Source organism: Micromys minutus (genome assembly GCF_963924665.1).
Source record: "Micromys minutus genome assembly, chromosome: 31".
In the NCBI taxonomy this organism is placed as follows: Eukaryota; Metazoa; Chordata; class Mammalia; order Rodentia; family Muridae; genus Micromys; species Micromys minutus.
In genome coordinates this window covers 22,402,899-22,430,363 of record NC_137966.1, presented here as the reverse complement: position 1 = coordinate 22,430,363, position 27,465 = coordinate 22,402,899, and the positions used below count along the sequence as shown (strand labels likewise).

Here is a 27,465-nt window from a genome sequence, read left to right as displayed (position 1 = left end):
ACGCTGCAAATACAGCTCAAAAATAATTGCTACCACATCATACGGTTACAGTTTTTTTTCCCCTTAATAAAAACTCAAGAAAGCAGAGACATCTTTCTTCTTTTTGTCCTTGGAATAACTTCCTGTTAAACTCCATCAAAAACAATATTAAAAGATTTTCAAGGCCCTCCATAAGAAAGTGTTAAAAATAGGAAAACTGGGGGTGGGGAGTGGACTTGAATGAGATGAATTCCTGGTTCTGTAAACTCAGAGATGGGGACCAAGGGAAGAGAAGAGGAAGAAAGGAGGTGAAATGGAAATACAGACATGAGGAAATGGGTCAGTCAGATCAGAACATGTCCTGTGAGCACAAGGGCTTAAGCTCATCTCCAGAAGTCAAGTGACATATAAATCTAGCATAGCCATATGTACTGGGGAGAAGGGGACAGGAGAATCCCTGGGGCTTACTGGCTGGACAGACTCGCTAACCTACTCAAGTCTAATGAGCCCTAGACCAAAGGAGGTGGGTGGAGTTTCTGAGGCTGACCTGTGGCTCCATGTACATAATGTGTGCACTCACATACACACACACACACACACACATACACACACACACACACACACAATGTCTACACACACACACACACACACACACACACACACACACACACACACACAAGTCACAAGTGTGAGATGGATACATCTGGAAGCTTGCTGACAACCTCCATGCCAGGCAGTCTGCTGAGCTTGTTGTATCTCATGCCTCAGGTTCGGTACCATTAACAGCCTTGGTTTGGTTGTTTTTAACATCTTAGTCAAACTTTTGCCTGTGGACAACATGTGTTTTGCAACTAGTAATCGTTGACCTTGTGCTTGGTCTATGACTTGAAAATTCATAGTTCAATTTGGGGTTCTCCTTCAGCAATTATGAGAGTGTGCAGTGTGGGCTTTCCCTGAAGCCTTTAATGCTGTTTCACATCCGAATGTGCTTAACTCAAATTGCTCTGTCCACCCATTAGAAGCTCCTTTTACTACATTTTGAATTGTTCGGAACTAAGTGAGGTATTTCTTACCGATGGGTAACATTTATTGGGCATTGACCTTGTGCAGGTCCTGTTCGGGACTGGGGCAGGCTTGGTCAGCGTGCTTTTATCTACACCGAGGGCTTGGTCAGCGTGCTTTTATCTACACCTTGTGTCAATGCAGTGCGACCATGATATTCTCACCTTCTATTCTGAAATAGAAGACACAGGCAGAGAGCGATGGAGCACAGTATCTAGATTAAGTCCTGCTCCAGAGCCAATGCTTTGAGTCACAACTTAAATACAGTAACTATGGTGGCCATCTCTGTGACAACAGCCTGGCTTGTTCTAATTGCCCATCGTTATATAAAGCTGTTACAAAGTTAGAAGTTTTCATTTCAACATACCTCTCCCTTCTTTGAAGATTTCATTGCTATTTTCAAAAGAACAGTTCTCCTTCCATTGAGATGGAAAAGACAAAGGAAGCCCCCAGATGAAACTGCATTCCTTAACAGTGGAACTATACATAGACGCTTTCTCTTGAGAAACACACAGAGTTAAGAACTCCATGGAAGATTTCATGTTCTCATTTTAAGCATGTGTGTGCATGTGTACAGACTTGTATGCATGTGTATGCACATGCATGTGGAGGTCATCTCAGGCATTCTTCTTAGAAGCACCTGCCCACCACGTTTTGTGAGACAGGGTCTCTCGTTGACTGTCTGCCCATCTCTGACTCTTCAGCATTGGGATTATAATCACACTGGGTTCTGAGGATAAACTCACGTTCTCTTGCTTACAAGTCATACCTTTTACTGTCTGGGCCATTGTTTTAGCCCAGATTCCATTCTTTTTGGGTATGTCTCCTGTCACTATTTGCTGAGCTCACATGGGAACTTCAAATTTATGGTTGTATCTTTCCCCTTCGATTCTGCTGGATATGCAACCTCTCCATTTTAAAGAAAGGATTCAGGCTTGGAGCTGTAAGAGTCAGAGCCAGCATTCAGAGTCTGACCCGTGGTCCCTCTTTTTTGGCCTGAGAAAGGGATGGTTCTGAGAAAGGTCAGACCTGCTTGTTGCAAGGATTAGGAGCAGAGCATTCGAGTCCTTGACTATTTGCGTCTTAGTAGCAGGCTCCTTTCTCCCAACAGCCAAATTACAAACAGGCCTCCACTTGTCAGGTACTTGAAATGGTCACATCACTGAGTGTCAACCTTGTGTGGTCTTTTTCCAATCTCTCTTCGCATCAGCCATTGGAGGAAGGAGCCTTTCACTAGTGGGGCTACCTCAGGCCATGAAATCATCTAGTTCACATTGTGAGACCAAGAGAGCCCTTGGACCAACTGCAAATTCAGAAAAGCCCTACTATCTTCTTGTAGAGAACTGTAGGTGGGTGCTGGGCACTGTGGCACACAACTGTGATTGAGACAATGGCTTGTCACTTGAGAGGCACACACGGGAAGTTTGTGACTTTGAAGCTCTTCTTGGCTACACACCGAGGCTATATCTCAAAATAAGCACTTTTTACAGAATGCTGGCTTTCCAAGTAGAAGTGCATCCTCTTGGTTCTAGGGACCAGAAGTCCAAAGTCAAGGTGCTAGTCGGGACTTACATGTTCATTCCAAGATCTCAGTATAGAATACTTCTCAGCTCTTCCAGCTTCTGATTCTGCTGTCTCAGGATTCCCTTGGCTCGTAACTGCCTCTCTCTTGTGTGTCCTTGTGTTGACATGGCCTTCTTTCCCTAGGTATCTTTCCTTCTTATAAAGATGAGGCCATTTGACTTAAGGGCCATTATATACTCTGGATATTTTTTGTCTAGATCCTCAGCTAATAACACCTTCAAAGACCTAGTTTATCACCTATTGACACTGTTCATCCAATGAAAGTCACCAAAACTACAGTGGGATTCTTTCAGAACTACCTCCTGGCAGGTTTTCATGTCACCATGTACAGGGAAGTATATCCTTGGACATATTGGATTTGTGCCTTATCTATTACCCATGATTCCTGAGCTCCTTCTGCAGATCCACAGGAGAGAATGAGGCTGTATTCCACAGGGAGGCAAAATGCACCAGTCTAGTGTCAAAGCCTGTGAGACAACCCCACCCTTGGGTGGCAATTGTGCCAGCTGGTTTTTTGTGCCTCTCACTTGTAGTTGCTGGGTGATTCTCAAGTCTTGCCAGAATGCAATGTACACATTTTCCTTGTCACTCCTCAAGGATTCTTCACAGCCACCTGTTGAGTTTGAGCATCAGCGTGTCTGCTATAGACAGGAAATCGCTGGTTATGTTATCTGCTCGAGCATGGAACTTCACAGCTTAGCTGAACTTGTTTTAGGAGCTTTGCTCTGGACCATCATGCTCTCTGAATCTCATTCTAAAACAATTCTCAGAGCCAAAATGAGAAGATAGCCAGTGACGTGTAAATATCCCATTGACTACGCATCAGCATCAAACCACCCCTGCCTGGGTAATCACCGATTTGGTGTATCGTCCATTCTTATTAGACCTTTGCTGTATACATTTGCACCTATTTATGTGGTTACCTATAATCAGACATTTTATTTCTGCAGATGCTGTCTAACTATAAGCAGTAGGTTAAGGTTTTAAATTACTATGTTGTGATGAGCTTCTGGATACGTGGGCGTTTTTGCCTTCATCCTCTTGGGCTGCTGGAAAAAAATCTCCATGTTCATGCATCGTAATTTACTCAAGAATTTCCTCCTGCTGGAGATTTTTAGGTTAGCCAAGGGCTGTTTGTCAGAGGTCTGTCTTAAACATCTTAATAAATCCTACGCTCCCTTCTGCAAGTCACTCTTTGGGGATGAGGCCAAATAGAATTCCTCAGTCAAAATATTCATACATTCTTGAAACTTACATCTTGGCCAACTGATTGATATTTTCATTCACCTCCTTTCTGAGTGGCTTCTTGGTAGGTAGGCTTGGGGATGAGATAGACTCAGTTTCACATCTTGGCTCTATTTAACATATTTGTTATGTGCCTTTCAGAAAATTAAATAATGGCTGGCTCAGCCTATTTCCCATATCTGTGAGTTCTTTTGACTTGTACTTCCATAAAGAATAGATACTTTGACTTAGGAGAGCTATTGGCACCAAGTCCTACATGTTCTAGAATGTGACTGTTTTATGCTCTTTCTTTCCTTTACATTTTCTGGATGTACAGATTCCTCATCTTTCAGTCCTGGGATCTAACAAAGTCTTCATATCCCATCACTTCTCAATGTGACAGGGTATCCTAGGCCTAGTTTCCTACACTTAAATGTTCTCTCTGCTAAAACTCGGCTGGGTGGTCTTATGCAAGTTATCTCATCTCAGAGACACCTTTCCCACTTGTAAAGTGCTGGATGGGGGCTGGAAAGGTGACTTAGCAGCCGAAAGCATTGCTTGCAGTTGTGGAGGACCTAGTTCCAACATCGACATTATGTCTCCCAATCACCTGTAACTCTAATTCCAGGGCATCTGACTCCTTTTTTAGCCTCTGTGGCCCCTTGTCACTCATATGGTATGCAGACACCTAGGCGGGAACTCATGTAAAAACAAATACATCTTTTATAGACAGGCTGGGGAGATGGCTCAGCAATTAAAACCAGTTAGTATTCTTGGAAAAAAAACATGGGTTCAGTCGATAGTACCCACATGATGGCTCACAGCCATCTTTATCTCCAGTCCCAGGAGACTGATGCCCTCTTCTGACTTCCATTAACACCAAGCACGTACATGGTGCACATAGATACATACGTGGAAAAACAATCATACACATAAAATAAATACATCTGAAAGGTTTTGCTTTTTTATAAAAGTGCTGTTGAGCTCACTCGCTTCATAGGAATGTGAGTGAAAATATTGGAAATTTCAGACAAAAAAATAATGACATCCGGCAGGAAGTAGCCATTCCAGAAATGTCTGAACAAGGAAAACGTTTTGTAGGCTCAGAACTGAGCTCTAATTACAAGCATTGAGGCTGATAACAAGGAAGTTCCTATGACTGACCTTCTAAAGGGGATAGCCCTTCTCCTATGTCAGAGCATGAGCTCTGGTGAGAAGAAAGAATGGCACCTGAGTAATGCATCATCTCCAAAGGAAGCTCTGTAACTGTCCTCTCAGCCTGCTATAAATACACAAGAGGATCATGAATTCCTTCTGGTCATATGGGGAAACCAAGGCTTTGTGAGGCTCACAGACTTGTGCAGTTTCACACAGCTTGTGACTAATGCCATCCCTCCAACCCAGAATCCCCAAGGTCCTCCATGTGGGATGGGGGCTCAGTGTGGGCACTTGCACTGGTCTTCAGCAAGGGATCTGGAAACATGCATTCTGTTCAACTTCTTGAATGGAGAATTCTAGACTTCAGTTCCCTTCTTTGAAAAATCCCAACACTATCTTATGGTATCACCACCCTTTGGGTGTGATCCATTTGTGTCCAATAGAATGAAAGCAGAGATTTATCTAGTCAGTCATTTCCTGTGTCTTAGGTTGGGACCGGGAGGGCAGCCATCTTGTTACTTTGCCTCCACTTTATCTCTCCCTCCTTTTCCCATTTTTTCTTCTCTGTCTCTCAGAGTCTTACTTCTGATCTCTAGCATTTTTCTTTCTGCCTCCTTTCCTGATTTTATGTTTTGCCCCTCCACACTCTGTCTGTTTGTCTGTCTGCCTGCGTGTCTGTCTATCTTCCTATTTCTCATGGCATTTATTCCTCCACTTCCTCCTCTCTCAAATTATCCCCACCTCTTGACAATTTTTGCTGGCCTTCCAAATTTGCTCAATCTTCACAGTGAAAATAAGCAATAACCATGAGTCTTGGTAGAAATAATACAAATTAAGCTGACAACAGCTAAAAGCACACAGAATAAAACTTGTTATCGATTAAAAATCTATAGTTGACTGGAATCATCTCAGTTAATTTTGTGTTTCTTCACAATTTTGATTCAGGAGAATTGGACTTGGTAGAAATAATAACTACAGAAAAAAAAATCCCCAATGACAAGAGTCATAAATTAGTTGAATTTGTTGTGCTCCAAATGTTGATCAATGAATCAAATCTTCATGAAATTTACAAAGAATTTACTCTGGTGAAAACACTTTCCAAAATATAAAAGGGAGTTGGGCAATTTAACTATGCAAGATATTGATCTAGAGTTAAATCAGCTTAATGGAATTTAGCATAAAATTAATCGATGCCAGTGCAATTCTGATTCGAATGTTTGCATTCACAAACTTGGAGTAAAAACTGTGAGCCTGGGGCTAGAGAGATAACATAGTGATGGATGCCTAATGTCTCCTAGAAGACAGGCAATCCATCCCTAACCCATGCTGAATGGCTGCCTGCAACTCCAACTCTAGATCCAAAGCTCCATTCTGTCTTCAGTGGGCACCCACATACAGATTTTCACATGCAAGCACACACACCTCACTAAAGTAAATATGTGCTTTTTTGTAAGTGTGAGCCTAGAATCTGCAAGACGACTCAGTGGGTAATCTATACCTGCAAGGTTTTCATCCCTGGAACCCATGTTGAAAGGAGAGAATCCACTCATAGAAATTCTACTTTTATCTCCACATGAGTTCCATCACACACACACACACACAGAGAGAGAGAGAGAGAGACACACACCACATACACACACACACACAAGTGAAAATGTGAATGTACACTGTTAACTAATTAATTAATTGATAGCTAGATAAATAAACATAAGGAAAATATTTAGAAAATACTAGCCTAAACTACTTTCTTGAGGCTAGCTGTACAGCACCGTGGTTGAGGTTGGATATAAGTGGACTGCTTCATTCGCAGTAAATATGCCCAAAGGTCACCAAGCCTCAGTAGGACCTTCTCTGCCAACAGTTCTATATCTGATGCTTGCTCTCCTCCATGCACCTTTCTGCTCTTTTCTTATACAATATTCACCTTTCCAGTGTCCAAAGTGTCATCAGGATCTACAATTACAAAAGGCCTTCTCTTCCATTTTACCCATTCTGCACTGCAGGGAAATGATCTTTGTCCATCTTACATAAGGGAAAGCCAAAGGTCAGAGAGGTTCTGTGATGAGGCCTCATCTCCAGAGCTGGTGAAGGTAATCTGAATGGTGTGCACTATTGCACAGTTGTGTATGTGTGGATGCGCACAAGTTCATGTGCACGTACATTCATGCCCATGTGCCACCACATACATCAGGCTATCTGACTCAGGAACATCTAGAGAGTTCCTAGCTCTGCCCACTATCTTGGTGTAGAAACACTGGGATTGCAGGCATCAGTACTGTGTCCAGATTTCACATCATTCCTGGTTGTTTGAACTCATATCCTCAGGTTTGCCTAGTGAGTGTTTTACACACTGAACCGTCTCCTCAGCCTGGATTCTTCTTTTTATGACCTAAAAAAAATGCATTCAGTTATCATCAGAGAGGCATTTCTTTTATCATTACACTTGAGACTAGTTCTCCAAACACACACACACACACACACACACACACACACACACACACACACCACATTTTATTAATTCATCAGAACAAGCCACTGTCTTGTTAAAGGCTTCTTGAATGTTAATGAATGAATAATTAACTTTAACTATATAATTAGCCTTTAAGTGTGCCGAGACCCCCCAGAGAGCAACTGAAAACACCCATAAGATGATGAGCTATAACCGGAAGCTTTTGATTAGGGAATATCAGGCTGCCAGGCAACAGAAGTCCCATTTCCGGAAAGGACTCATGCCTCCTCAATGATGGGGTACAGTATTTACTGGAATAGAGGGAATCAGATTCTCTAACAAATGGTTTGTGGCTAGGAGCAGCCTTTCAAGGGCACTGTATATGTATATCAAGGGTATAAGCCAGTTGGAGCCACAGAAGTGATGAGCTCAGATCTACATGCCTCAGAAGGCTGTGAAAGTCTCAGTAGAAAATTAACATGTTCAAGTCGCTTGAGACTCTCATGAGACCCTTTCTTACTTGGACTGCCTTGCATATTTGCAGGTCTGATTTCCCCCTCTTCTGAATTACAGCCATTTCTAATCATTTGTGCCCCCTGAGAACCAGCAGTTTTTCAAGGAGAGAATGAATGGTAGCTTCTACACAGATTCTATGGTGTCTGGTGTGTGTGTGTGTGTGTGTGTGTGTGTGTGTGTGTGTGTGTGTGTTGTGTGTGTGTGTGTGTGTGTGTGTGTGTGTGTGTTTGGGGTTTCAACCTCTCATTGAGAAACAAGAGTGCCAATTTATCTGCCAAAAAAAGGGTGGAGCTTCCAAATCAGGTGGTGTTGGCCTCAGTGTCAGAGAGGACCCTGCCCCCACCCCAGGCAGATCGTGACCTTTGAGCCTCCTTCTGCCCAATGGGAGAAGCACTTAATTGGGAAGGTGAGAGGCTGATTTCCTCTTGTAGATAGAAAGCATCAGTAACCCGGCTCCCTCACCTGTGAGGCCTGCCCTTTCACGTGAACACTTAGGTCTGAAGGATGAAGTCTTCCAGGGCTCTGTACTGTTCAGAGCTCAATGCTGCCCGTCTCCCTTCTCTACCATCAATCTTGTCTTCACAGCTCAGAGCCCTCCAATACTTGTGGCCAAATCAGACTCCTTTCTGTGATCAACCTTGCTTTCCAGCAAGATCCTGTGTCTCTCAGCAACACCTACCAAACGGATTAAGGTCTATTAAATCCAGGAAGAGTGTCTGATGCAGTTAACCTCAGACCTACGTGCTCGGTGTCTGCTGGGGAACAAAGGTGACAGCGTTCTCCAGACATCTTTAAACTTTCACCCTCTGCCCCTGTCTTGCTTTTCCTTTTGTATCTGCCTCTGTTTACAGTGTTGACTCCTCATGTAAATCTCCTGAACTGGACCTTTCTTGTCACCGAGTCCTAGGCATCCTCCAAAACCTCAGTTCAGCTTTGCACCTGTAGATTCAGGGGAATGGCGTCCAATCAATGCTCACTGCCTCAGCTTCCCAAGTCAGAGGATCAGCAACACACACACAACGTGGGCTCGTCCTGGCACACCTAGAGCCCTGGCTGCTGCAGCCCTTCAAATAATGTCTGTTTAAACATAGGTAGAGAAATAATGTGGGGAAGTTAGAAGGCAATGCAGGCCAAGTATTTGGAACTAGACTTCTTACAGAAGGTGCATAAAAGTTTTGGGGCCTTTGGCCATAAGCTGAACTCAACTGGACGCGTTTATGCATTTTAAGCATTTGCTGTAAGCCGGCCATTGCACGCGCTTGGCTTATGTAACATTACTTTGCTCCCAACAGCCCTCTGAGGACAGATACTGTCAGCTCCTCATTGCAGAGAGAAAAAGCCCAGCCCGACCCAAAACAACACAAAACCTGAGCCTCAGAAACACAGATGCAGAGTCCTGAGCCTCTCTCTTACAAAGATCGCTTTCCAGCACATTGGCAATTTAATTTCTTTCCTTTTGAACAACACCACTGTTTTCCATTGGAAACAGGTAAAGAGTAAAACCTTTCGAATGTTGGCAAGGAGGAGAAGTCAGAGTCTGGCTACCGCAGCTTTCCCATTGCCTATGACAGGATACTTGGTGAATGTTGTCCATTGCTGTGGCTTTCAGCCACATTCAGCCATTTTTATTAGTATCTCTATCAGTGCAGTTATTATAATTATAAATTATAAATTTCCTACCTCGACCATCTTTATTAACCGCAGTCCAAAGGCCACGACCCACAGGAGACTGCAGGACATTTGCATTGCTGCAGGAAGCTGTGGGCAGTGCTGTTGCAGAGAATGCTAGGGTGCAGAATATGAAATACCATCATTGCATCAAGACTGCCTTGGATTTCCAGAAGCATGCATGCCTGTAGACAAAACAGGAAACACAGCAGGAATGGTGTCGTATGTCTCCTGGCTGTGATCTCTCAAGTTTCAGTGCAATTGACTCATGCCAAGTGTTACATGCAAACAACCACCCTGGGTTTGTTTTTTTTTGCTATATTCGAGGATGTGTGTGTGTGTGTGTGTGTGTGTGTGTGTGTGTGTGTAGATCAGCGCGTGCATGCACGAGTCAGAGAAGGACATTCATGTGTCCTGATTTATTACTTCCCACTGTATTCCCTTAAGACAGCGTGTTCCTCTGAGCCTGGAGCTACACTGGTAGCCAGTAGGCCCCAGTGATCTCCCAGGATCTTCCCTGCACAGTGCTGGGTTATAGGCACATGTGTGGACATACCTGTTTATTCTTTTTAGTGTGGTATGGAGATTTAAACTTTGGTCCTTATGGTTGAGTGGAAAGTGTCTTATCCACTGAGCCATGGATATTGTTTTGAACAGACATGTATCTGTGTCCATTTGTACCTAGATCCTAATACTCTGGAATCACTGGTGTGTGTGTGAAAGAGAAAAACATCCTTTGTGCAAAAGTTTCATATGTTAAGACTACATATGATCTGTGGTGGCCCCAGGAACAGAGAATTTGTCCAGGAAGAACAGGTTCCCATCTGTAACACCCCCCCATGGCTGCAGCCCTGAGGATATTCTCCTCTGGCCACTCCCCCCCAGTGTGTAAATGCTTCTATGAGAACTAACCATGTCTCTGCCACGGACTGTCTTGCCTTTTTCCTTTCTGTTCATCTGGCTGTTGCTCAGCAAAACATTTGTCATGAAATATGGTACCAATTTGCAGAATTCTGTGCAGTACCAATGTCCAATACCCTAACAATGCAAACTGAAGCTGCTGTTAGACAGCCGTGAGTGATGGCCAGGCTCACTTTTCGATTTCCAGCCCAACAGTGTATTAGAGGGGGCTGGGGTGTGATGAGATTCCAGATGCCAAGGATAGTGATAGATAAGCTAAAGGCTGGACTAGTCTGCATACATGTAAGTTTGTAGATGTGTGCTATGGCTATTTCTTGAGGAACTGAGAGAGTTTGCTTTATAAAGCAAGGTTCACAACATATCCATGGCAACCATGGTATGTGAAGTATTGACATTGTCAGTCAGTACCTTGGCTTCATCAAAGAAAAGAAATACCACAGATATGGAACCCCATGTCAGATTCCCCTTTGATAGTCACAGGAGGTGACTCTTGGCTTACAGAATCCAGAATGTCAAAGAATCTCAGTAGAACATCATGACCCTCTCACCTCACAGCTGAGGAGACTGCCATCCAAAAGGAAGAAGTGACTTTCCTGAGGCTATGCCTTCATCCGAGCCCCGCCTAGGTCTCAAATATGTCCTATCTACTAATCCAGCACTCTGGCACTATACTATGGATGGCACTAAACCTTTTCTTTTTTCCTTTATTTTTCATATATTCTTTTACTATACTCAATTTAATAGTGTCTACCCCCCCCCCATTCTCATCTCTTACTCTCTTTCCTCGCCTACTGAAGCCTTCTTCTTCCCAGCAAATCCCCTCCTATTTTTATGTCCTTTCTTATGACCCACACTGTAGTTGGTAGAGGCTGTTACCATAAGCATGGGGTGAGGTCATTTACTTGACCAAGAACAACTTGCCATTGACTATACCACTGAGGAATATAAATCTCACTCCCCTACCAATCCTTCTGTGATAAATGTTGACAGGCCAGCCTTATGCAAGGGTTTTATGAGAAGCCACCATTGCTGTGTGCTCATGAGACCTAAGATCTTTTCTAACTTTTCACTATCATCCCTACTGTCTCACATAGCTGCCCTTCCAGAAAGACTGTGCACTCTGTACTAGGCAGTTCTGGTTTGCATTTTCCACTGGCCACACCTAGCTTCCTCCTCCTCCTCCTCCTGCTGTTGCTGCTTGGGTGCTCTGATCACTTTTAAGCTTGGTTGGAGATAAATACCTAGTGTTTGGCATAAAAGTTTCAGAGTCTATCTATGTGTTAGCTAAGCCCTCTAGTTTATCCTCATGTGTAATTGTTACAAAACCAAAATACAACCGGGGCGGGGCATACAAAGGATGAACACACCCATAAAGCTTGCAAGGTGCTCCACAGGGAACAGTTGTGCTCCCAAGGAAAGTTCCCAAGTAGCTGCCTCTGACAGAACAAAGATCCCACCTCCTTTCCTACCACTTTTATTTTTCTTTGCGCCAGTGTTTTCTATCCCCTTATTAGAGAAAGGCAATGAAATGAGGCTGGCGGCAGCTGTGGGAGGGTGAAGGATCTCTGGTGCAGTTCTTGTGCCTGTGGAGTGGACGCATTCATCCCTGCCCTTCTGGGGTATCAGTTTGGTTCTAGGTAATGACTGGGTTCAGCCACATCATTCACAAAAAGCCATAATGCTTGCCATTGGGAAATGGTGGGTGTGGGGGATTACATAGGACTGCTAAAGTGATTAATTCCAAAGATGTGCCCATATGCAAAAATTCTCAGAGCACCTCAAAGCCTAGATGCAGTTTTGCAATAAAAGTCAGCTTATTAAAAAAAGAGAAAACACTATTTTTATTTGAAATGAAGATACGTATGATATGGGTGGAATGAGAAAAGAAAGCAATCCATGAAGTGATTTGGTGTGAGCCATTTGGAGGATGAAATAAAGGTGGGTAAAGTACAGTGGAGGAGCAGCCATACCTTGTGTTCACTGGAACAGAACAGAGCTCATTCATGCTCTAGTGTCTGATTCTTAGGGAACTCTGTGGTTTCTCAAGGATATGCCAATGAAACATCTTAATCTCACTGAGAGAAACAGAAATTTGCTGCCCTAAAGTTAAGGAGGTTCAGAATCTGGTACCAGAGTGTTGGCAGGGCTTTGCTGCTGCTGACAGTGGGAAAGAATAGTTTCTCTTAGGGGGTCTCATTGTTCACAAGCTCTTAGCTACTAGTCCAACTCTTCACATAGCACATATCTCCCACGTGCGTGCGTGCGTGTGCATGCTTCCTTTAGATACAGGCATCAATCATATTGTTGTAAGAGCCTATCCAGTATGACTTCATTTTAACTGATTACATCCACCATGGCTTTATTTCCAAACAGACCACATAATGAGGGTTGGGACTTCAACATTATTTTTTAATGGAAAAAGGGGTAATTAATCTATAACATACCACCCCAGCAAAGTTACAGTTGCATTCAAGAATATATGGCTCACAGAATCTAAATTATCCATTTTGTTTTTACATAAAACCTTTTCTGAACCCCAGTTGTTTATATGTGTGTATGTACATGTGTGTGTGTATGCATACAAACCTCAGAAGACTATCCCTCAGTATGCTCATAGAAGTCACATCATAGTTACAGATTATGGGCTATAGAATTTATAACGCTTATTTAATCACTTACATACTTTGAATTTTAATCATATTTTAATACCTTTCTACATCATTTGAGTTTTAAAATGTTACTGTGCAATGATTTTGTAACATAAACAGCAAATGCATTTATGTAAGCCTTTAAAACAAAAAAGACATTATTCCTGATTAATTCCTCTTTACTGCCTGCATTTGACTACCTCATTCCACTGTCCGTTAGTGGTTCGTGGTGTTCTGAGGCAAGCCTTTTAAACAGGCCAGCACATCCCCACTGCTGGGAGGTGTTAAGGACAAACACTTAGCAAACAAAAAACCTGCCTGTTTACTCACTTGGGTATATGGATTCTTCGCGTCTTAATTTAGCTGCCTCTTGTAAGTTGGAAAGGAAAGGTTCTGGCTTTTATCTCCTCATTAAAAATAGATCCTTTTATGACAAGGGGCTAGAGCAACCATGAGTCACTATCTCCACTCTGTGGGGTGCTGAGGTTGGCCAGGAGAGCAGAGCCCTGAGATGGCACCTGGCCACCCCATGACTCCCTGGTGTCTTGTCATTTCAGGAAGTTGGATGCTTTCATCTATGATGCAGCCGTCTTGAACTACAAAGCCGGAAGGGATGAAGGCTGCAAATTGGTGACCATTGGGAGCGGGTACATCTTTGCTACCACGGGCTATGGAATTGCTCTGCAAAAGGGATCACCCTGGAAGAGGCAAATTGACCTTGCTCTGCTCCAGTTTGTTGGCGATGGTAAGTAAGACCTTGTAGTTGACAAGGCAAAGCTTGGAATGAAGGATGTCAATAGATTCCTTAAAATATCCAGGCTGTTCCTCTTGTACTTTCGAATGCAGAATTGTGTGACCCCAAAGGTAGGCTACATTCACAACATTTGCAGGTAGCGTTACATAACTGAGCTGTTGTGTGAGTCAGCTTTTCAGCGCTATGACAAAGAAACCAAGGATAAGCAACTTAAAGAAGAAAAAGGTTGTTCTGTCTTGTGGTTTCTCTTTGTAATCCAGTTGCTTTCAGGCCTGTGGTGGAGCAGTGCACTGTGAGGAAAGCTTATGGTGGAGGGAAGCTGCTGAGTCTGTGATGACTAACATGTGGCAATGGGGTTAGGACAATGTGTAGCCTTCAAGGATATATCTTCAGTGACCTACTTCTTCCAGCAGGCCTCACATCTTAAAATATCTATCATCTTCCAGTAGCCTGCTGACTTATGAATTCATAAAAGAGTTGATAAGCTGTTGTTAAGATCACAGCTCCCATGATCTAAACACCTCCCAGAATCCTTATCTCAGAACACAGTTGCATCAGGATATAAACACTCAATATAAGAGTTTTGGGTTTGGGGGCATTTAAGATGAAAGCCGTAGTATTCTAGCTCCATTTCTGTTTCTGTGATTAAACATCATGACCAAAATAAAGGAGAAAAGGCTTCTTTGGTTTACAAGTTCACATTATAGTTCATCATTGGGAGAACCAAACAGTAGCTAAAGGAGCTAGCTCCATCATACAGGAGCAAAGAGAGGATAGCCCATCCTGGCTTGCTGGTTGCTTATACTCCAGCAAGGTTTCTCCCCTTTACACAGCCCAGGACTGTATTCATGAAATAGTACTACTCAAATTATGGGTGAATCTTCCTCTCTTAATTAACAATTACAGCAACCCCACACAGGCACACCCATAGTACATGATCAAGACAATTCTTTAGTTAAAACTCACTTTATTGGTGATTCTAGGTTGTGTCAAATTAACTGTTAGAATGAACCATCATGGAATCTAAGTCCCAATGTGTGTTCCCCAAATTATAGATGCATTCCTCAAGGGTTTTGGACTAAAGGAAGATTTTTCTGTACTCATTGGCATCGAGGGCAAATAAGGCTCCACCAGCATGGTGATCCTCATATCTTGTGGAGATAAGAGGAAGTCTCTAGGAAAGGAGGAATGCATGGTTTCCACATGCATTCCCCTCCTCTGCTGCCCAACATACAAACTCGCTACAGTCCCTCCTCTCACAGGATTTACAACCTAATGGAACCAGCTGGGGCAGTTGTGATCCACACTGCCAAATGGGCAACCCGAGATTGTACCATCTTTCCTCCCGTCTGCCCTTCTCCACTTTGTAACTGGTATCATGGTGACTTTCCTCACTGCTGTGATGAAATACCAGACTATAAGAAGCTTAAGGCCCGTCATGCTAGGATGAGACATTGCAGCTACACATAGGAAGCAGAGAGGGAATCACAAGTTGGGCTTGACTATAAAACCTCTATTGACTCATTTCATGCACTGACATTCCCCCTCCTAAAAGATCCACAGCCTTCCCAAACAGTGCTACCAGATGGAGACCCAGGGTTGAAATACATGAAGCTATTGTGTGAATTTTACCCATTTCACATCCAAATCAAAGTAGCCAATAATCTCACTATATCCCGTGGAGTGATGAGATGCCTTCTAGAGTCCTTCCTTGAGAGCAGTAGTTTCTATGGGGGATGGGGCACTAACACAAAGGCAGTAGGTAGAGTGTCAGCATAGAGACCAGGCTAGTTATCAGGAATTGCTCAGTGTGACATACAAACGGGAGGGCACAGGACAAAAGCCCCACTCAAAATACACGAGGCTATTGTCAGGAACATTGCAGATTGACCTATGCTATCTATGCATGACTAGAGGTTAAAATATAGCAAACACTGTAGCCAAATCTAATAGTGGAATGAGCAAAGGTTATAGAAGGTTAGTGCAGATTTGAGTGTAGTTCGAAACATTCCTTCTCTGTCAGTTCATAGAATTAAATCCTTACTACTTATTGTGCCATCAAACATTCTAACTGGGTTCTATATTTATCTCTCAAATAAGGACAGCGAGGCTCAGGATTCCCTATAGGGCGTTTGTTTCTTCCTCGGATCACTGGTCATGTTCTGTGCTGTGTAGCTGTGATTTGTGGCTATGTTGGTCAGCTGTTGCTGGGAAATCCCATAGGCACACAGCAATGTGCCTCTACTCTTCTGATGAGATTACAAATGGAGTGGACAAGCCTGGGTTCAGGCCTGGATGAGTTTGATAGAGATGATTCCTGCCACAGGTCAATGAGTCAACTGTACCACCTCTACCTCATGTGCACTGGCTACAGGTCTTAGGCAGCCCATTGCTAATCAGCTGGAAGAAGGTCTTTTTGGATGCACAAATGAAGCACTTGGCTGTACACGGATGTGTAAAACTTCTGCTTGGTTCCATTGCTTTCTTCTAATACCCTCCTCTCCAAAACAAGTTAGACACGAAAACCCCAAACCCAACATATTGAGCCTGTGTTCTTTTATGGGAGGAGAAGGGACAAGGAAAATGAGCACTGGAATTTGGTGACAGTTTTTTATCTCTCTTTCCAGACTGACCTAGTCAGCAAATGGGTCTTCCCTTCCAGCACGAACCCCAGAGAGCCACGGGCATAGTGAGCAGTTGATGGCTGGTGGTTGCGTGCATAAATGCACTTAGGAATGAGTGCTTGGTGTCAGGGTCCATTTCACATGACAGGAAGTGTTTAAATGTGGTAGGTGTCTGTCGAACGAACAAGCGTTAGCTCTACCCTGCTCACCACCGCCTCTCATGTAACATCTGTTACGAAGCCACTGACTTTCTCAGCAAACAGAGCATGTCAATCAGCATGCCTGGTGCAATCCACATATTCTTTAGTTCATTCTCAGATTCACCTGCTCACTCCTATTCTACGAAGATGGAAACCCACATTCAGGAGGCTGTGGCACTCTTGCCCATAACGAAAGGTATCTACTGCAGGAATTCTATCTAAAATGGATTCAGTTAGGCAAAACTCCCATTTTTTTTTTCTAAGATGTCAGCTGATTGGACACTTGATTTGAATTGGCACCCCATGAAGAAGTGATTTGATGTGCATCTGAGCTAACTCTGTGTGTGCTCTTCTTACAAACACTTCTGTGACACCACCACTCTTGCTCTCTTGGTCTTGGTTACTCACTTGTATATAGGTCCAGGTGTATTTTCATGGTAAGAATGGAGAATGAAACGGAAAGATACATGTGAAGAGCTTAGAACAGGGCCTACAGCGAAATGATGGTTCCAGAATGTAAGGTGCCACCTCTCTCTTCTCTATCAGAATAATAATTGCCACCAGTACCACCTTCATAGTAATCGCTGCAGCCACAAACATTAGTAATCACTGCAGCCACAAACATCACTGAATTTATTTAGCACTGTCATCATCACCACCTTCAACAAAAGTACCATCAGCATCACCAACCACCAGTGTCCTTGTCACTACCTTTACTCCTGTTACCATCTTCATCACCACCAACATAGCACCATCATCACCATCCGTAATCAGCATCATCACCATCACTATTGCTGTCATAATTCTAATTGCATCAGCACCAGCACTGTGACCACGAAACCTTTCATCCTTATCACCACTACCAGTACCACCATCAACAACATCACTATATAAATAATTACCATCACCATCACCATCACCTCCATCATCATTCCCATTGTCACCACCATCACCACTGCCCCTAGAAATTGGAGTTGGAAGCACAAGCGTCATGGGACGGTTGGCTTTCCTTATCACCATCTCCATCACTAACATCACCGTCTTTCTCCTTCTCAACATCCCCCTTTTCCTCCTTCACCATTGTCATCCATGTATGATTGTCATAAAGCTGAGTCAGTGATACATTAGCCATAACAGTTGTCGTGTCCCAGGAACAACCTTGTAGTGCTAAACAGGGGCCATCTCTGGAGCATGTCAGGTTCTTACATCCAGAGCACTGGGTGCTTATAGATATCTTATGTCCTGGATTCTTGCTTTCCCAGCCACACTGCTGGAGTCTGGGAATGTGTCCCTTCAGCTTCATCCTCAGAGGACATCTGGAAGCAATGACACGGGAAAGAATATGATGTTGCTCCAGGGGGCATCTTAAGATAATCTTCCCGGAAAGCCGTGTCCAATTCTGAATGTCTCTTTAGGAGTAAATACATGAATTAGCACAGCTGCATAAATATTTCACTTATCTTATGCAGTTTCAGCAGGATTAATTATGCTCTAAAATTAGACCTGCAAAGAGCACAGTGCCAAGCAGTACCTAATTATTATTCATCCTTTAGAATGGAGTGTTTATCTCTTGTTATAGAGTAGCTCCAGTGGACGATTATAAGTCTAATGAGTGTCAAAAGTATAAAAAATTTCCTAACGGGCTGTGTAAATATAACCTCTGAATGAAGTGTTTGGTTATAGGAGGATGATGTAAAATCTACCAGTCACCTCCCTAGGAGAACAGTCATCTTTGTGTCTAGAGATACACAAAACTCTTTTACGATATTGCTTTCCTTCTCTCGTCTTTCCATGTCCCCTTTGGAACAGCAGGGTCTTTAGTTCCTGTCAGAAAGCTCACAAGTTTCCCTGGTCCTGTCAGTACCAATGGTGGATGCTTATGGGAGAGCACCCCTGCTGCTCCAAGATTCGGGTGTAAATTGTCTTTTCTTATGTTCCTCAGGACACTCACCGGTGGCCAACTCTGTATAAATTTAAAATATGTAAATTTAAAATAGAAACATATCTACAATAATCCATCTATTAGTGTTTTGTAAAATAGACTATACATGCATGCACTTTATTAGATATTGTGGATGCATAAGGAGTCATCTAATGCCTATGAAACAGTAGGTTTTAATGAGAATGTGTGGAAAGAATAATTCATAAAGGAACATGGAGCAGTGAGATCTTGGAAAAGGGTAGAGACCAAAGTTCATAGAACCTCAGTACTGACCCAGCATCTAGTGTGTGTCTGTGGCATACGGCACATTCCTGAAAGATGACATAGTTGAGGTTCACGGAGGGCACGTGACGGCCAAGGTACGTGAAGAATGGTGTTTTACCTCCAAAGTAGAGGTGAATGGGAGACCTCCTAGTGCTTATATAGTGCACGAGGTTTGTGATTTTCATCATAATTCTGGGATTTGGAGGGGCAGAGGAATATTATAGAGGTCAAATATCAAGAGCAGTAAAAGACCTTGAGTGGTCTGACCTGCCATGTAACCTCGCTGCAGAGGATGCTGAGAAATGTGGTATGTCTGAGGCTCAGTTAGAAAGAGGGCTTAGGGTGTGGCATAGCCGGAACACACTGACTGGGGTGCACAAGACCCTGGGCTCTAGTATCAGCACAACCAAGGAGAAGATGGGCAGTGAGGGACTGAGAACATATATTATTTAAAAACGAATGGTGCTCAGAATGTAGAGAAAAAGAATGTAGTAACTAGGGTTTAGGGAATGATCCAACATCATGCCAAGTGCATCATATGTAAACTAATGACTATAGATGGCTCTGGAGTGAATCTTGTCTATGACCTTGTACAATAAAAAAAAATGAGGCTCAAACTCCATTGAAAAGGGATCATCCCTAAGTCTCCTGTAAAACAAAGATTTCACTTGAGAAGGCCTGAGAGTCAGCACTTTAAATCATCTCTCAGGTATTGATGGCTAATGCTGCTCTTGCATAGGACCTAAGTTCAATTCCCAGTTAGATGATGCTTTGAACTCCCAGACTTTTGTTCGGCATCTTTGTAGTAATTGCTATAAAGGTTCATCCATCTTGCACAGGAATTGAAGGGACCACAGCTATATTCTCTATTAGTAAGAAACTCTACTGCAATCCAGCCATAGAGTTTTGGGGAACACTGACCCAGCACATAGATGCTCACAAATCTTGAAGTGAGGTGACCACAGAAGGGAATGACCTCTCTGACTGGAAGGACCTTCCTGCTTGTGAGTGGCTCAGGGTGGACAGCCTTGTTTCTTCCTTTGAAGGACATGGGGATGATGCTTTTGACAGCAAGGGACTCCCTGCTGTAGCTGGAGCGCAGTGTTCCTGTAACTGGAGATGTTCTTTCTGTAGCTAATTAGGATTTTCATAAATTGCTGTGGGCCACCGGATGAGCTGCTAATACCCTCCACACTGCCCCCAAACAACTTCCACGCTTAATTTCCGTGGGTGGAACTGGCCACCCTGCAGTGTGGCTGGTACTGACCACACATGCCTCCACTCTGAGGAACGCACACAAGGTCTTTGCAGGCTGCTGTTTTAGCTGGCTGAGACGGCGTGGGCATGTGGGCTAAGGCAGTCTCTGAGTAGCCTCCACACCCCACCACTCCTGACCCATCTGAAATGTTGTCATTTGGAATTTTAGGCAAGCACAGTCTCTTTGATGCTGCCTCGATGGATGGAGTTCCCTTTACCCCCTTCCGACCCTCCTCAGCCTTCCACTCCCTATAGACTCCCTTAAAGGCAGATACCTTTCCTTTTGACTTGCTGAGCTCTAAGCTCACACCATCCTGTGGGATTTGGCAGTGCTTTGCTTACAAAGCAAAAGAGAGGAGATGAAGGCTCTATATAATGTACTAGCCCTGGAACTTGAGCAAATTCATTTTTTTATTTCCAATGTTTTCATCTTTAAATCAGAGTCCTTTAAAGGTTAAAGGTTAAAACAAGTATAAATTAATTCAGTCAGTGAGTCCTCGGCAATGTTTTTAAAAGGCAATTGTTAAGTCCCTTTTATTTAAGACAAATAAAAACCGTTTACCAGAATCCACAGAGATAGCCAAAGCAGTCTAGAGGGGACATTTGTAGCAATAAATGCCTACACTTTATGAAGTAGGGGCTGGGGAGGTGAGGCTGTGGTAGGAGCACCTGCTGTGCATATGTGAGGCCCTGGGCTAAGATGCAGCACCCACATAAATGGCTTGGTTAGGCTGCACTTAAACTTGTAACCCAAGTGTTATGGTGGAGGCTAGATCAGTGGCTCTTGTGACATGTACACACATGCATGCACACATGTACACACACATGCATGTATGCTCTTACACCAGTCCTATACCAGTACATGTGTGCATGCACTCACACATATGCACACACATACATACATATGCATGTATGCTCCTACACCAGTACATGTGTGCATGCACTCATACATATACACACACATACACATACACACACATGCATGTTTGCTCCTACACCAGTACATGTGTGTATGCACTCATACATATACATACACATACTCATACACACACATGCATGTATGCTCCTACACCAGTACATGTGTGCATGCACTCATACATATACATATACATACACATACACACACATGCATGTATGCTCCTACACCAGTACATGTGTGCATGCACTCATACATATACATATACATACACATACACACACATGCATGTATGCTCCTACACCAGTACATGTGTATATGCACTCACACATATACACACACATACACACACTCATGCACATACACATGTTCACACTCACACATTCATGCAAAACTTGCTTGATGCCTGGTATATACTTGATGTGTTCTTATCCAGGGCCTCTTTGTGTTCTCTGGCCCTCTGAAGACATCTGATTCTGTTTCCCTTGAGGGTGCACAACATTTGTGCCCAAGTTTTTTATGATTTCTTTCTTCCACAGATGACCTCGGCACATTAGGTGATTGATTTAGCTCCATTCAGTGAGGAAGTATGGCAAATGTGTATATATCAGATACCAGATATCTTCTCTGATCAATGTTCTTTTATCAAGGAAAAAACATAAGATGCCCATATTATTCATAGTTTTATGACCAATATCTCACAACAAACTATGTCACAAAAGAAAGATTTATTTTGGCTTGTGGTTTGAGAAGAGATGATCCATCAGGGTAGGGAAGCCTGGTAACAGGCAGCCCCATGGAAGGAGGTTGGGTGCCAGTTTGTTCTCATCTGAGTCCCCTGGGAAGCAGAAAAAACTGAAGGCAGATGCTGAGCTTGGATGAAAGTCTCTGAACCATGCAACTGTGAGCAAGCTAATGGCTCTGAGTCCCAGCTTTCTTATCTTTACATCCGAATTGTTTTAAAATTGTTAAATGATGAACCAGCCTACTCCCTCCACTTAGGCCTCACCTTCTAAAGGATCTACAACTGCCCACCATGAGGCCAGTAGCCAGGGACCAAGTTTCAAGCACTCGAGCTTATGAGCATCTGTTATTCAGACCACAGCCAGATATGGGGAAAGATATGGGAGGTAGTCATAGACCATAGCCCAGGTCACAGTCTTCTGGAACCCTCCATTCACTGTAAGATAGGAGCACTCTTCCTTTGTTTAATCTGTGCAAAACAGTGTCAAATATCCCTGGCTTATTTTATCCTTTTAGTGCAATTCTCTTGATGCACAGAGTTAGCAAGGCAAAGCTTTCCCTGGCTTTTAGAACTGAAGTTGATTGTCGTCATACCTGGGGCCCTAAAGTCATGAAAGGCAAGGTGTGACTTTATGGGACATTGTGTGATGGAGTGGCAGATTTTAGACTAAAGAGAGAAATGTCCTGCCTTGCAGGCCAAACAAAACACAGGGAAAAGAAGCCACGTAGTGACCCCTCGTCTTGTTACTCTGGAGGAAAACTTGATGTCTGTGACGTGAGCGAGGGGTAAGGAGCAAGCTTGGCATCACAGTTTGTGACAGCCAGCAACCCAGTTAGAATCATAAAACCAGCAGTAGAAAGTTGTGTGCTGTTCCTCAGCCCTTCCTGCACCACCGCATAGTGTGAGCAGACAGAGGACACATGTAGACAGAGGGCCCATCTGGCTCTTTGCAGGCAAGGTGTTATGAAAGGGACAATAGGCAGACCCACACTGGTCCTTCAAGCACACACAGGTGCCTACCTTTTCTTGTCTCCGTCTTCCTCTTTATTATAAAACGATTCTATTCATCTTCCTCCATGCAAATCTCCTACAACCTCCCACCTCAGTCCCTGTCGCACAGTAGGTCCATGAGACCGAACTGCCATACCCCACCTTCCATTTCTGGTTTTGCCTCTCTGACGCATGCTTCTGTTTACTGGCAGTGGTATCATCAGAACAAGAACTGGGAGTGATATCTGCAATTTCAGTTCAGACAGACTTTCTGCTAAACTGGGTCGAACTCCCACTGTGTTCTCGGCTGAATTCATCCCTGCAGTCTCTAAGAATAAAGACGCACAAATGTTTCCTTCATAATTCCTGTGTGTGTGGAGGCACATATGCATGCGTCTCATATATTGTATCAACCAAGACTTATTTTCCAAATTCTCTAATTCTGGACAAGGATCTGAAATCTAACTTAACTGCCAGTCATGTAAGTCAGAACTTGTGTGTCTTTCCACATTTACAAGACCAAGGCTGGGTTCTGGGTCATAGGACCCACACAATCTCCTTAATTAGGAGCCTAGAGGAGAGGGGCAGGGAGAATTTGATCTTTGCAACCAGAAATCGGGAACATAATTCTGGAACTTGTGCTTCTTCTGGGCTCTGATCAGGTTAGGAAGTGTCCATGGCCAGGTTCCACCACTTTTATGATGATGCAGATCTATTGGATGCCACACGCATCTGTGTGCTGGGTATGAGCTGCAGCGTTACTCACACCACAAGAAGAAAACTGAGTGGCTTCAATAGACAGTCTGGGTCCGACAGGCATACTCTTTAGACTTTTGTAGATGAGGTTTCATGAGTCCTGGCCCGGGTGTTCTAGAGCCTCAGCCTACTTGAGATCTGTGCGAAGGAAGCACGGAGTAATGGTTGGAGGGTGAGGTGGTGCAGAGCATCCTAGAACCTCTTCTCCATACTAAAGTGACTTACTAGAGAGCACAGAAAATGAAGGGCTGAGAAGGTCAGAAACGATAAAACAACCAGCCCTGTTAAGGGGAGGCCAGAAGGAGGACAAATTAGAAAATATCAGCCTGAGTGAGGTAACCCAGTCACGAAAAAAACACACAGGGTATGTACTCACTGATAAGTGGATATTAGTCCCAAAGCTCCAAATACCCAAGGTACAATTCACAGACGACATGAAGTACAAGAAGGAAGACCAAAACCTGGAAGCTCAGTCCTTCTTAGAAGGGGGAACAAAATACTCAAGGGAGGAAATATGAAGACAAAGCATGGAGCAGAGACTGAAGGAAAAGCCATCCAGAGACTTCTCCACCTGGGGATCCATCCCATATACCAAACCCAGATATTATTGCTGATTATGAGAAGTGTTTGCTGACAGGAGACTGATACAGCTGTCTCCTGAGAGGCTCTGCCAGAGTCTGACAAATACAGAGGCAGATTCTCTCACCCAACCATTGGGCTGAGCTTGGGGGTTGCTAATTAGGAGTTAAAAAAAAAGGACTGAAGTAGCTGACAGGGTTTGCAACCCATAGGAAGAACAACAATATCAACCAAGTAGACCTCCCTGGAACTAAATCATCAACCAAAGAGAACATATGAAGGGACCCATGGCTCCAGCCACATATGTAGCAGAGGATGGCATTTTCAGACATCAATGGGAGGAGAGGTCCTTGGTCCTGAGAAGGCTTGATGCCCCAGTGTAGGGAAATGCCCGGGCAGAGGGGCAGGGGTGGGTGGGTGGGTGGGTGAGCTTCTTCATAGAAGCAGGGTAGGGAGGATGGGATAGGGGGTTTCCAGATAAATAAAATATTCAATGAAAGGAGGGGCAGAAAAGTGGGTAGGAGAGAGAGCACTGGTTCATGATGGAGAAAAGGAAAGGGGAGGGAGAATGTGAGGTCAGAAGAGGTGGGGGGGTGGAACAGATAAAGAAGGAGAAGACAGGGCATGGAGCGGGAGCTGCAGGGGAAGAGGGACTGGAGGAAGGTTTGCTGAGTGGCTACTTTATGTAATTTTTAGCCCAGCCATTGTCCAAATGAGCAATTAGCTGTGTGGATTACCAACCTCATCCTGGCTCACTACACAAACCCTGGGATGATTCACTCTTGCCTGTGAGATGTGATCTGTGTCCCTCTGGCTTCCCCTGCTGGTAGTCCTTCCTGACACAGGTCCCCATGTCTTCAGAGGACTCAACAGCAACCCATAGCCTCTGCCTATTTAAGGAGAGGTGCAAAAGGATGGAGTCAGTACTGGAGGGCAAGGAAGTGCAGAAAATACAAGTGCCTCTTCTCCACACTAAAAGAGCTTACCTGTTACACGATCCTTAGTATCCAGTGGATTCACAGTAATGAACAGCCATGGCGATCATTATGCACCATGCATTCATCTAAGCCTTATATGCACCAGTCTGCTGAGTCCTCACAATGGAGTACCAAATAGTTCCAAACTGTCCGGCCTCTACCAGCAGATCTGAGGGTGGAGCCTTTGCAAAAGCGTCTCAGGGTCTCAGCTTTAACTGTCTTGTGGTTTATAGCTGCTGCAACCCCCATAGGCCACGTGTGTCTTAGAAGACAGGTTGTTTTGCCTAAAGATGGTTGCGAGAATAATTTGAATACAGAGCTGCTAGACCCCGGGCTCAGTCCACGTTTTTCCTGCACTGATGGAGTGGCAGGCATTCGAGGGTCTAACTTACCAGCAGGGAAGTTGCCGATGAGGAAGAGACCTATGTTCCCATTCTGTTTGTTCATCATAGAGGAGGTTTCTTTCTGCTTCAGACCCTAACACCCTGAAAATAGACCCAGTCTAATTTTTAAGACCATTCAAGCCTAGCAGTTTTGGGAGAACTCAGGCCCCAGAAGCAAGAGATGAGAAGGAATGAAAGCAAGGACAGAATGTAATTAAGAGAAGTCAGATGTTCGGCCCCGATACAGGCAGGCAGAGCTGCCTCTTCCAGGTTCAAAAGGCCCATTTCAGTAGCAGCAATTGCTTGTTCCCTGCAGAGATCCTCGGCAATGCATAATCCTCAGCATTCTAGAAAATTATTGTCGCTCCATAAATGTGTTTTAATCGAATCGAGACTTCAAAGGCTGGGATCACAGTTTTGGCTGGACTGTGTGAATCATGAACTTTCGAATCAAGTTAGGAAGGACTAAATGCCATTGGCGGACACTCCGTTTGTATTTACACACTGCTCATCCAGTCACGTATCCACGCTCCCTTCTAGCTATTTATCCAGTGAAGCACACCAGCAGCCTTGAAACTCGGCTGAACATTCCTGCTCTGATTCCATTACTTATAAAGACGTTTTAGAGCCGGACATGATGGTGTAGGTCTGTGACCCCAGCTACTTGGGAGAGGACATCATGAATTTCAAGGCCTGTTGAGATTGCAAAGTATACCCAAAGTCAGCTTGGGTGACCTATTAAGACACTGTCTCAAAGTACACATCAGAAAGAGACTATGGGTATAGTTTAGACGTTGAGTGCCTACCTAGCGTGCATGAGGACCCGAGTTCAATCCTCAGCCCTGGGGGTGGCATGGACTTTGGCTGTTTGTATGTCCAAATAGACTGTTTTAGATTCAACTATCTAAGTTCTGCTCTCTTGGGGGTTTTTGTTGTTGTTGTTTTTGTTGTTGTTATTGTTTTATATTTTCCGCTGTGCTGGCTCAGATGCCTTGTAGTGAAGAGTCACCTTTTGGAATAACAAGTTTTAACATTGGAAGACATCTTCTCTGATTGGCAAATGCAGCAGATTGTTCAGCTGGTATCCATGATGCCAGATCTTGACCTTGTGCTTTCTCCATCCTCCTACTCTGAAGGAGCCTTGGTGACTTATGCTGAGATCTCGTCAACAGTGAGGGATAAGCAATGACATCATTGGACCTCCAAGCGTGATAGCAACCACAATAAACAACATAGGAGGGGGAGGACAGAGCATGAGTGGACGGAGGCAGCCATCTTTACTGCTGTGTTTCTCATTCAGAAAGCATCAGGATAGGTGGGAGAATCTTGACTGCTATTGAAAACGTTCCTTTCCTTGATTGGCTATAATAATGGTATCAAAAATAACAGGCATGGCTGAAGCTCCACATTCAGGTGGAGACTAAACCATTGACTGGAGTATAGAGCAGATTTTGAGAGAGGCCATGGCTGCTCAGATTTCTGACTTGTGTGGGTGTGGTTTCATTAGAAGCCACCCAAAAATTGTGACCCAAGGTCATTATTGATGGACAGTAGTGTGACTGAGCCTAGCTCTCTCATATAGATCTCATTGTTTTTCATGGTCAATATTGATGATGTGTGCACGCACACAAACTCACATATAGACAGCAGCTTTGGCCATCTATCTATCTATCTATCTATCTATCTATCTATCTATCTATCTATCTATCTACCTATCTATCTATCTATCTACCTACCTACCTACCTATCTATTTATCCAAGGAGAATATTAATAAATCATTTTAATGTCTTAGCCAGTGAGTCAGTTTGACCTTCCTATGATCCAAAGCTGTACCCAGGGTAAAGTTTTTATTCAGAAACACAGTACTT

At 43.8% G+C, this 27,465-nt stretch overlaps 1 protein-coding gene across 1 annotated transcript in view; it reads left to right on the top strand.

Moving 5' to 3' along the window:
- GRIN2A (glutamate ionotropic receptor NMDA type subunit 2A) overlaps positions 1 to 27,465 on the top strand; it is a gene marked incomplete at both ends in the record, with an annotated part of 384,572 nt that overhangs the window by 336,266 nt on the left and 20,841 nt on the right. The window contains one exon of the mRNA XM_080908094.1: positions 13,767 to 13,954. Coding sequence (XP_080764220.1) covers positions 13,767 to 13,954 — 188 coding nt within the window. The remainder of the gene's footprint in view (positions 1 to 13,766; positions 13,955 to 27,465) is intronic.